Here is a 12,508-nt window from a genome sequence, read left to right as displayed (position 1 = left end):
TTTCCCACTCATGGCAGGCTCAATGCGGCTTACATGGGGCAATGGAGGGTTAAGTGACTTGCCCAGAGTCACAAGGAGCTGCCTGTGCCTGAAGTGGGAATCAGGGTTGCCAGGTGGAAAATTTTTTTCTAGCCCAATCCAGCCCAAAAACCAGCCCAAAACCCGCCCAAACACAAACCCCGCCCCTGACACCCCCCCCCCCCGCGTCATCACCCCCGCCCCCGCCGTCACCGGCCCCGCCCCCGCCATCACCGGCCCCGCCTCCCACGTCACCGGCCCCGCCTCCCCGTCATCGGCCCCGCCTCCCACGTCATCGGCCCCGCCTCCTACGTCATCGGCCCCGCCTCCCACGTCATCGGCCCGCCCAAAACGTCACTAACCCCGCCCAAAAAACGTCACTAACCCCGCCCCCCCCCGCGGCCGAAAAAGGCAAAAAGCCGCCCGAAAAACCGCACAGAAACCCAAAAAGCCGCCCAAAAAACCGCAACCCGCCGCGGGCAAAAATTTCCCGCGGCGGGTCGCGGAAAACCGCCCAATTGGTCGGTAAAACCGCCCACCTGGCAACACTGGTGGGAATCGAACTCAGTTCCTCAGTTCCCCAGGACCAAAGTCCACCACCCTAACCACTAGGCCACTCCTACCTGCATGCACAGTTTTCCCAAAATAATTTTCTATTTTCTACCACAGGGGGCATTCCTGGCAGTAATCGGCGGTGTGGCCATATTGCCGTGCTCTGCCCGATTGCCGCACGAGTAGCGTGTCAACCCTTACTGCCTACCATGTAAGTGGCAGTAAGGGCTCAGGCAACAAATAGCCACGTGCTAATTTTAATATTAGTGCATGGCCGTTTAATGGCCCATTTAAAAAAAGACCTTTCTCCTGCTGCAGTAAAAAGTGGCCCAGCACACACCAGTTTCATGTGCCAAAACTAGCAGAGGAAACTTTTTACCATGGCTTAGTAAAAGGGTCCCTTAATAATTTATCTGCACATGTATCTTCGAACCACGCCAACATTTTGGTGCCATATATAGAATCTGGGGAAAATGTCTGTATTTTTCTGCACTTGTTTAAAACTTCATTTAAAAATAATTTTTGACTCCCAATGCCTGATTTGTTCCGCTCGTTTCCCCAAATCACACAAAAGTAAAAATGCCTGTATACATCAAGCCCAAAGTCTGATTGTTTCCACATCTTTTTCTTCTTTATTTTCTTGCTCGTTGACTGAGCAAAAGCCAATAGACATGTTTCCTGCCAATATATTTTCCCTTTTTTTAAAAAAAACATTTAAAAAATGTGGAAACACTGCAAACAAATACGCTCTAAATTGGGCATGCATATGTATTAAATTTATTTGGATAAAAATACAATTAAATTAAACTAAGAGACTCTTCCACTAAAGCGTGTTACATGTTGGGCTTAACGTGCTGTACTACTACTACTATTTAGCATTTCTATAGCGCTACAAGGCGTACGCAGCGCTGCACAAACATAGAAGAAAGACAGTCCCTGTCAAAGAGCTTACAATCTAATAGACAAAAAATAAATAAAGTAAGCAAATCAAATCAATTAGTGTGAACGGGAAGGAAGAGAGGAGGGTAGGTGGAGGCGAGTGGTTACGAGTCAAAAGCAATGTTAAAGAGGTGGGCTTTCAGTCTAGATTTAAAGGTGGCCAAGGATGGGGCAAGACGTAGGGGCTCAGGAAGTTTATTCCAGGCGTAGGGTGCAGCGAGACAGAAGGCGCGAAGTCTGGAGTTGGCAGTAGTGGAGAAGGGAACAGATAAGAAGGGAAATATCTGTAACACAGATATTTCATGCACAGCAAGCTGAAAACTAATGAGTCATCAAGGAGAGGTATTCTCATTATTTTTTATCACAGGTCTATGTTCACATTCAGTTTAACGCACAGTACCTGCTCCCGGTTAACACAAAAGCACTTGGTACCTCCTATTTAGGATGCAGTAAGCAGTCTTGTGTTATCTCTGCTTTAGCTAGTTAGTGCATGGAAAGTGAAACACACTAGCTGAGTAATGCCTCTATGCCCACTTTTCATCCATGCCACACTCCCCGATAGAAAAATTTCACAAAATTCAGTAATAATATGCAGTTTAATATGCAAAAACAGGCGAGCTACTGCAAAACCCCTTAACATAGTCACATAGTAGCCTGTTCCCCAGACCAGCTCAAGGGACCGTGACATCCTTGATCAACTTTTGAACTTTTGGTTTGTTGCCCCCCCCCCCCCATTGGCACAATTCCCCCTCAGGCCATCCTCCCCCCCCCCCCCCCCCCCCCCCACAGCCTACCTTTAAAGGCAGTTTTCCCCTCCTGGATACCAACAGCGTTTCACCTAACACTACCCGTATCAGGCCATGTGTTTTCCCTCTGCTGTGCCCCTGCGGAAACGGGAACTCATGTCAAAGGAGGGGCCAGGGAGTGGCAGAAGGAAGACTCTGGAACTGAAGCAAGTAGTGTTAGGTGAAATGCTGTCTGAGTTTGGGAGGGGAAATTGCCTTTAAAGGTAGACGGTTTCCTAAAGGACAAGTCCATAAACCACTACTAAATGGACTTGGGAAAAAATCCACAATTCCAGGAATAACATGTATAGAATTGTTTGTACGTTTAGGAAGCTCGCCAGGTGCCCTTGGCCTGGATTAGCCACTGTCGTGGACTGGTTGCTGGGCTCGATGGACCCTTGGTCTTTCCCAGTGTGGCATTACTTATGTACTTATGAAGGTGGTCTGAGACAGAGACAGGAAGGTGGTTTCCGGCTCTTCTTTTGTCCCTGCAAACGTAACACCACCAGACAAGCTCTGGGCCAGCTTAGCCTGTAAGGCCAGTGACATCACAGGCTCAGGCATTTGTCACACTTTATCTCTGGCGCCCTGGGCCAGAGCCTCACCTGGTCCATAGGTAAGCCAGCCCTGCCTGTTCTCACACTTTAACCTTGCACTAAATGCTTAACACCTTTTAGTAGAAGGGATCTTAGAACCTGAATTACATTGCTAGCTATTCGTGTTTACCCAGAGAATTGGGAGCCCCATCTAATTTTGTAAAAAGGCCAAGCTGGAAAGAAAGTAAACAAAAGACTCCTCAAGAGTAGCAGAAATGGCTCAAGGTTGTCTCATGCAGCAGCAAAATGTTGAACCCCAGCACCAAGCTTTATGCTCAGAAATAAAATACGAAATGCATACACCAACTTAGAGCATAAAACTGAGTGTAGGACACGGTGATACATACAGGAAGGGGAAATGTGTTATGCTGGCATCTTTCCTGTTACCACTTTCAATTTTCAGTAACAGCCATATCACGGAACGTAAACAGAACCAAAACTCTCTGCTGCAGATGTTAACCACCATCTACCCAACCCCTTCTTTGCCTGTCTGTTACTCTGAGCAGAGTCAGAGCATCCTCATGTTCCACTCAGCCCTCACATCTGGTTGCTTGGCAGAGCTGACAGGCAGCTGTCTCCTCGGGCTCTCTCATGTGGTCAGGCTATTGTGAGGCTGTCTTGGCTCCCCCATCCTGTTACACATTTATTTGCTATGACTCACTTTGAAGGCTGAGGAGTCCCTGTCCAGGATTTGCTTCTAATGGATGTTAATCCAAACTTTTGCTTGCTACCTACGCTGAGGAAACCAGAACGCTCTGGTTCCTGTCCACCTATTCCTGGAGCCAGCTCCCATCAACTCAACCATCCCTCACAAGCAGCGAGCTTTGTGAATCAAAAGAATCCTCAGGACCACCTTAAAGCGGGCACAGCTGAACGTCATTTTAGCCAAAAACCAGAAAGAAAAAAAAAATTCCAGTGGTACAGCTGCAGTCATGGCTTCCACTTTCAGCTACTTAAACTGAATGTGAGCAAAAAGGTCACGCTAGTCATTCCTGTGTAAGAACCAAAGTCATTTGAGCAACGGAATCTTGCGACTGTGTCAAGAGTGCAAAACACCAGAAGCCTCAGAGACGGACATCATGTTCTAGTGATTAACAAGGTTGCTTCGAAGCCCTTTTGTGGAAAGAACATAATTTTCTTTTATTTTTTAACTGACACAGAGCGATTATGACTCAATAGGAAAGTCTCATAAATTCTTTTTTTTTAATTTTTTTTAAATACTTGAAAGGTATTAACATAGAAACAAATATTTACCAGAGAAGGGAAAATGGTAAAACTAGAGGACGTGAATTTTTTTTTTTTTTAACATTTGTACCCCGCGCTTTCCCACTCATGGCAGGCTCAATGCGGCTTACATGGGGCAATGGAGGGTTAAGTGACTTGCCCAGAGTCACAAGGAGCTGCCTGTGCCTGAAGTGGGAATCGAACTCAGTTCCTCAGGACCAAAGTCCACCACCCTAGCCACTCCTCCACTGTTGCTACTATTTGAGATTCTACATGGAATGTTGCTATTCCACTAGCAACAATCCATGTAGAAGTCGGCCCTTGCGGATCACCAATATGGCAGCGCAGGCTTCTGCTTCTGTGAGTCTGACGTCCTGCACGTACGTGCAGGACGTCAGACTCACAGAAACAGAAGCCTGCGCAGCCTTCTACATGGAATGTTGCTAGTGGAATAGCAACATTCCATGTAGAATGTCCAATAGTAGCAACATTCCATGTAGACTCTCCAATAGTAGCAACATTCCATGTAGAATGTCCAATAGTAGCAACATTCCATGTAGAATCTCCAATAGTATCTATTTTATTTTTGTTACATTTGTACCCTGCGCTTTCCCACTCATGGCAGGCTCAATGCGGCTTACATGGGGCAATGGAGGGTTAAGTGACTTGCCCAGAGTCACAAGGAGCTGCCTGTGCCGGGAATCGAACTGAGTTCCTCAGTTCCCCAGCACCAAAGTCCACCACCCTAACCACTAGGCAGGTTGCGAGGTGGTAGACTTAGGAGTAATACACAACAAAAAAAAAAAAACCAAAAAGGCACACAACTGCTTACAAAACAGTATATAAAAAACAACAAAGCAGTGGAATCAAATGCATGTATTGGAACAATAACCGACGTGGCCACGTTTCGCCCTCAGGCTGCGTCAGGGGTACAAACTATCAAAAGTGTATATAATTATATCATATACACTAATAGTGGGATGAGAACCGTTATTCCAAAAATCTAGTTCCACTTATCTGCTACTTCCAACTGAACTGATATGCATTAACGTTCTCATCCCACTATTAGTGTATATATTTATATACACTTTTGATAGTTTGTACCCCTGACGCAGCCTGAGGGCGAAACGTGGCCACGTCGGGTATTGTTCCAATAAATGCATTTGATTCCACAACTTAGGAGTAATGTCAGAAAATTCTTTTTCACAGAGAGGATTAGCTGATGCCTGGAATGCCCTCCCGAGGGAGGTGGTGGAGAAAAAAAACCTGGTGGAATTCAAAAAGGTATGGGATGAAGACAGAGGATCTCTGATTAGAAAATGAATAATATAAAAAAACAAAACTGAAAGGGCTGCATATGTGTTTGCAAGTCAAGTGGTGCTGAGGTGGCAACTCTGGCTGGTGCTGGGCTGGCTTGTACGGTCTAAGTCCCGCATCTAGCAATGTGGTTTAAGATGGGCTGGAGAGCGCTTCAATGGGAACTCCAGTAATTTGGAACGTGAGAAAAGGGCTGGGCAGACTTTTACAGTCTGTGTCCTGAAAATGACAAGACGGATTCGGATAGGCTGGAGTAGGCTTTGACGGCAACTCCCGTAGTTGGAACACAGGGACAGAGCTAGGCAGACTTCTACAGTCTATGCGCTAGGAACATCAAAGAAAGACCATGATCAAGTATATAATAACAGGTTGAATTGATAATGAACGTGACTGTTGGACAGACTGGATGGACCATTCAGGTCTTTATCTACCGTCACTTACTATGTTATTGTTATTTATTTATTTATTTGTTTGTTTGTTGCATTTGTATCCCATATTTTCCCACCCATTTGCAGGCTCAATGTGGCTTACATTGTTCTGTCATGGCTATTGCCATTCCAGAGTAGAAGATACAATTGTAAATTACATAAAGAACAAGAGTGACGTGGTATAATTAAGCAGTCATGTAATTAAGAGAACACATTAGGAATAACAGATAAAGCGATAATGCGCTAAACTACATATGCTGGATCGTTGTGGTATGCTCTGTTGAAGAGGTAAGTCTTCAATGATTTCCGAAAGTTGATTAGGTCATACATTTTTTTCACATCAAGTGGTAATGCATTTCAAAGCTGCGTGCCTTTGTAGGAAAAACTGGATGCATGTGTTAATTTGTATTTGAGATCTTTGAAGGAGTAAACAAACATGTGGACAAAGGGGAGCCGGTTGATATTGTGTATCTGGATTTTCAAAAGGCGTTTGACAAGGTACCTCATGAAAGGCTACAGAGGAAATTGGAGGGTCATGGGATAGGAGGAAATGTCCTATTGTGGATTAAAAACTGGTTGAAGGATAGGAAACAGAGAGTGGGGTTAAATGGGCAGTATTCACAATGGAGAAGGGTAGTTAGTGGGGTTCCTCAGGGGTCCATGCTAGGACCGCTGCTTTTTAATATATTTATAAATGATTTAGAGATGGGAGTAACTAGCGAGGTAATTAAATTTGCTGATGACACAAAGTTATTCAAAGTCGTTAACTCGTGACAGGATTGTGAAAAATTACAAGAGGACCTTACGAGACTGGGAGACTGGGCGTCTAAATGGCAGATGACGTTTAATGTGAGCAAGTGCAAGGTGATGCATGTGGGAAAAAGAACCCGAATTATTTTAGTACGTCATGCAAGGTTCCACGTTAGGAGTTACGGACCAAGAAAGGGATCTGGGTGTCGTCGTCGATAACACACTGAAACCTTCTGCTCAGTGTGCTGCTGCGGCTAGGAAAGCGAATAGAATGTTGGGTATTATTAGGAAAGGTATGGAAAACAGGTGCGAGGATGTTATAATGCCGTTGTATCGCTCCATGGTGCAACCGCACCTTGAGTATTGTGTTCAATTCTGGTCGCCGCATCTCAAGAAAGACATAGTAGAATTGGAAAAGGTGCAGCGAAGGGCGACTAAAATGATAGCGGGGATGGGACGACTTCCCTATGAAGAAAGACTAAGGAGGCTAGGGCTTTTCAGCTTGGAGAAGAGACGGCTGAGGGGAGACATGATAGAGGTATATAAAATAATGAGTGGAGTGGAACAGGTGGATGTGAAGCGTCTGTTCTCGCTTTCCAAAAATACTAGGACTAGGGGGCATGCGATGAAACTACAGTGTAGTAAATTTAAAACAAATCGGAGAAAATTTTTCTTCACCCAACGTGTAATTAAACTCTGGAATTCATTGCCGGAAAATGTGATGAAGGCGGTTAGCTTAGCAGAGTTTAAAAAGGGGTTGGACGGTTCCCTAAAGGACAAGTCCATAAACCGCTACTAAACAGACTTGGAAAAATCCAAAATCCCAGGAATAACATGTATAGAATGTTTGTACATTTGGGAAGCTTGCCAGGTGCCTTTGGCCTGGATTGGCCGCTGTCGTGGACAAGATGCTGGGCTCGATGGACCCTTGGTCTTTTCCCAGTATGGCATTACTTATGTACTTATCTTTACAACCGGGGAAGTGAAGATTCAGGAATGTGCGTGATGATATTTTAGTGTTCCTGGGTGGTAGGTCTATGAGGTTTGACATGTAGACCGGGGCATCTCCGAAAATGATTTTATGAACCAGGGAGCAAACCTTGAAAGTAATACGTTCTTTGAGTGGGAGCCAGGGAAGTTTTTCTCTCAAGGGTTTGGCACTTTCGTATTTTGTTTTACCAAATATGAGTCTGGCTGCATTGTTATTAACTTATGTAGCAATTAAACTGTCATGGGGGTGTAAGGAGAACACAGCAGCAGCATGCTAGCACAGATGGCTGAAGGGTGAGACCCATTTGACATAGAATGCAAAGATTGCAATTGAGATGACCAAGTCTCCACACACTCAGTTCCAGTGGTACTTTAGAAAAGGACCTTCCACAGGAGCGCATGTGTATTTGCTGGTATGTGGGTGGTACAAGGCAGGGCTTCCTGAAGGACACTCGCAAGCACGACCTGTCCTCGGCGTTCCTAAGTGCCGGCTGTAATTTAAAACTTGTTACTCATGGAATATTATGTTGTGAACGTTTCTTGCCACAGTCAAGCGTGTCCATTTATGCCGGCTTCAGACCTGACATAAGTGGGCGCACCTACATTTAGGCACTCCGATATGGGTTAGGTCAATGCTCTATAATGGGATCTGGGTACCCAGATGCCCTTGTAGAATAGGAGTTTTCCATGCTGCATCTTTCCTGCATACAGGAGGATGGAGAGCAGCGCGCTGGGCAGGAAAGAGGGGCCTCTTTCCTGTCCCGACGTCACTAGACCACCAGGGAAGATCGCGTGACGTGAGTAGGGAGAAGTGGTGACAGGGCTGGGGGGATGGCGATCCAGAACTCGGAGGGCGGGCGGCCAGCCAGCCAGCCAGCCAAATCTACCTTCGGACTATAAGACGCACCCCCCATTTTCCTCCCAAATTTTGGGGAAAAAAAGTGCGTCTTATAGTCCGAAAAATACGGTAATCTGGCAACATCGGGCAATGCTCAGAAAAGTCACCAAAGACAAGAAAAGAAAGATCTTGATATGAAGAGAATCCAGTCCCAACAGGAGGTTATGATTAAAGATTTGACTTCATTAAGAAGAAAGATTGAGTCTCTTGAGAATACTGTTAGAAGTAACAATTTACGCTTGTTCAATTTTCCTAGACAGATTACTAAACCCCCCTCGGGAAATGTTGAAAAAATATATACGAGACAAGTGCAAAGTGATGCATGTGGGTAAGAGGAACCCGAATTATAGCTACGTCTTGCAAGGTTCCGCGTTAGGAGTTACGGATCAAGAAAGGGATCTGGGTGTCGTCGTCGATGATACGCTGAAACCTTCTGCTCAGTGTGCTGCTGCGGCTAGGAAAGCGAATAGAATGTTGGGTGTTATTAGGAAGGGTATGGAGTCCAGGTGTGCGGATGTTATAATGCCGTTGTATCGCTCCATGGTGCGACCGCACCTGGAGTATTGTGTTCAGTACTGGTCTCCGTATCTCAAAAAAGATATAGTAGAATTGGAAAAGGTACAGCGAAGGGCGACGAAAATGATAGTGGGGATGGGACGACTTTCCTATGAAGAGAGGCTGAGAAGGCTAGGGCTTTTCAGCTTGGAGAAGAGACGGCTGAGGGGAGATATGATAGAAGTGTATAAAATAATGAGTGGAATGGATCGGGTGGATGTGAAGCGACTGTTCACGCTATCCAAAAATACTAGGACTAGAGGGCATGAGTTGAAGCTACAGTGTGGTAAATTTAAAACGAATCGGAGAAAATGTTTCTTCACCCAACGTGTAATTAGACTCTGGAATTCGTTGCCGGAGAACGTGGTACGGGCGGTTAGCTTGACGGAGTTTAAAAAGGGGTTAGATAGATTCCTAAAGGACAAGTCCATAGACCGCTATTAAATGGACTTGGAAAAATTCCGCATTTTTAGGTATAACTTGTCTGGAATGTTTTTACGTTTGGGGAGCGTGCCAGGTGCCCTTGACCTGGATTGGCCACTGTCGGTGACAGGATGCTGGGCTAGATGGACCTTTGGTCTTTCCCAGTATGGCACTACTTATGTACTTATGTACTTATGAGAGATTTTAGGAGTAAAGGAGGAATTAATTCCTCCTTTTACCCAAGTGTCCTATCTTCCGGTTAAGGAGAGAAGTGATCAAAAAATTGAAGTACAAGAACCACCACTGAATGTCACTGAATTGCTTGAATTAACAGATTCTGAAGATGTGATTCCAACAACTTTGATAGTAACATTGGCACTGGTACCAGATAAACAATGGTTAATGTCCATGGACTTCAAGAATAAAGATAAAACATTTCTTGGTCAGAAAATTCAGAGCTTTCCCGACATCTCCAGAGATACGCAAAAGCGTCGGAAATCATTTCCTTTAATGAAACCAGCTGTAATTCAACTGGGTGCAACGTTTTACTTGCAATACCCATGCAAGTGTGTGGTGAGATACCAATCAAACAAATACGTATTTTTTGACCCGGCTCAATTAACAGCATTTCTTACCTCAAGGCAAAATAGGGGATCTTACAACATCTTTGCCCTTGAATTATAGTTAAACACTGTACAATGCTGGCTGTTACCATTTGTTGCTTTATTATTGATCATTTTTGTTATAATACATATTCCATTTCTTAACATCTTGCCCTAAAAAAATGTGGACTTGAGCAAGGAATTTCAGTATTTTTCCTGTTTTTTGTTTTCCTTAAATATGTTGAAATGTATTGCTTTACAAACAAGTGTACGGCTTGATTTAAATGTTAAAATCTGAAAAATAAAATAATTAAAAAAAAAAAGAAAAGTCACCAAAGACAAGTCTGTGATAAATAACCACGGTATAATTTCACGGTGTGCTCCCCAGTAAAGTACTGGTTTTTTTTTTTTCATGGCAATTCCTCAGCAAAGCATCCGGCTCCTGAACTCTGATCTCAAAAAAGTGGCCCCTTATTCCAATCCTACTTAGATCGATCATGCTGCTATTTCTACAAACCTCGCTTCATAGCCCGGGGGCTACCTGTACCACTTCTATTTCTACAATCCGACTCCGAAGTCTGCGAGCTGGACGTGGAACCGTCCTCCTCCTCCGATCCCGATGAATCATCCATGAACGGGCTGCAGCTTATCTGCGTTGCTTTCTAAAAGGAGAACACCACAATGTTCTTTCCAGACCGTACCAACCTATCCTGAATACAACCATATTTCATCTTCACACTCACAGGGCTCACAGCAGTAACCCCTAGCGGACTGCCCTTGTATGCATGTGCTTAGTGCTTCCAAAAATGTACATAAATACCATATACACAAAGGAGGCAATTCTGTAACACGGCACAACCATTTTAGCACCATTCTTGTAAAATGCTTCGATTAGGTGGTATACAAACAAATCCAAAACTTTCAAGAGATCAAAAAATGCAAAAAAAAAAAAAAGATCTCTCACAATGACTGCAAGTATATTTTATATATATATTATCCAAATTCAAACTTAAAAATCATTCTTCACAGATTTATCTAAACATTCTTAAATAATTTTGCTTACCAAACTTCCAATTTATTCACAAACTTTAAAATATAGAAAAACAACTTATTCAGAGTGCTCTGTATAAAGCTGTGAGACGGGCTGGTGAAACCAATATATAATATATAAAATATACTTGGACTCATGAGAAATCTTTTTTTTGGGGATCTTTGAAAGGTCGTATATCAAGCTTTTAATAAACATAAACCATTTTAACATGGGTAGTGAGCCTATTCTATAAGGGTCCTTTATAGAATACTAAAATCAAACTAAAAGCATGCTTTTCAAAATAGGAGGGTTATCCAGAAAAAGCACAAAATTACAATACTCCCCACTGAATAGACCCTTTCTGTCTGATATTCAGCGTTGGTTGGTTAAATAGCCTTAAGCCAGCTATGTCCTAATATTCTGCGTGAGATAACTGGCTGCTTCAGTGCTTAGCAACTAGCCCGGTTAGCGGCTATGTCGCATGACATAACCAGTTAACGCCAATATTCACCAGCTGACCAGCCATATTTAGTACCCAGACAGACCCGCATAAATAGCAGGTCATCTTTGACCGCTATTACTTAGCCGGTCAGCCGATGAATACTGGCTTAACTGCCATGTTTGTAGCAGCCCAAAACACCCCAGAAATTCAATGCCGGTCAGCAGATATGGACCGGCATTGAATTTCCAGATTCACCGGCGGCTGCAGGAGTTAGCTGGGCTGTCTCAGTATCAGCCCCTTTACATTTTGATTACTGCTTCAGAGGAGTAACTCAGGAATAACAACATTTCCACTGAGATATGTACACTATTTTCATCGAGGGTCTAAACTTAGCTAGTACTTGAACTACTAGGAGAAAAAAAAAATTCTTCAGTATTCTTTTAATCTTATTAGTGTAGTCATCGATTCAAAATACAAAACACTACTCATCTGTTCAATAAAAGGTGAGTGGGGGAACGCCTATTGACATGACATCACGTTTCGCTGAAAGCTGTGTCAAGGATCATACCCACTTTCCAAACATACATCTTGTCACAGAAGCACTAATTTACAGAAGTAGCACCAAAATTTAGATGTACACATTTACACCAGCTCTATGGCGTATGTAAATGTTAGTTCTAATACATTTACAGAGAATCATTCATATCTTCAATATACAGTATAATAACATTTCTTTAGTCATATTCTATTAAAAATCTTTTAAAATTTTTATAATTAAAATTTTTTTTAATTAAAAAAAATTTCTTTGATATGAATGCATTGTTGGATGTTGTAAGGTATGTAAGATGTGAAATATAGAAGGTTTGATGTTTACATATCAAACCTACAAGAAAAGCTACACTGGCTCCCACTTAAAGAACGCATCACATTCAAAGTATGCTCCCTAGTTCACAAAATCA

At 43.4% G+C, this 12,508-nt stretch overlaps 1 protein-coding gene across 1 annotated transcript in view; it reads right to left on the bottom strand.

Moving 5' to 3' along the window:
- Positions 1 to 12,508, bottom strand: part of PLEKHH2 (pleckstrin homology, MyTH4 and FERM domain containing H2) — a 229,114-nt gene that overhangs the window by 99,194 nt on the left and 117,412 nt on the right. Inside the window, exon 11 of the mRNA XM_030195794.1 lies at positions 10,595 to 10,739. Within this exon, the coding sequence (XP_030051654.1) occupies positions 10,595 to 10,739 (145 nt within the window). The remainder of the gene's footprint in view (positions 1 to 10,594; positions 10,740 to 12,508) is intronic.

The sequence above is a fragment of the Microcaecilia unicolor genome, chromosome 3 (assembly GCF_901765095.1).
Source record: "Microcaecilia unicolor chromosome 3, aMicUni1.1, whole genome shotgun sequence".
Classification (NCBI taxonomy): domain Eukaryota; kingdom Metazoa; phylum Chordata; class Amphibia; order Gymnophiona; family Siphonopidae; genus Microcaecilia; species Microcaecilia unicolor.
Note: the sequence above shows the minus strand (reverse complement) of the source record. Positions and strands in the feature narration are given on the sequence as shown.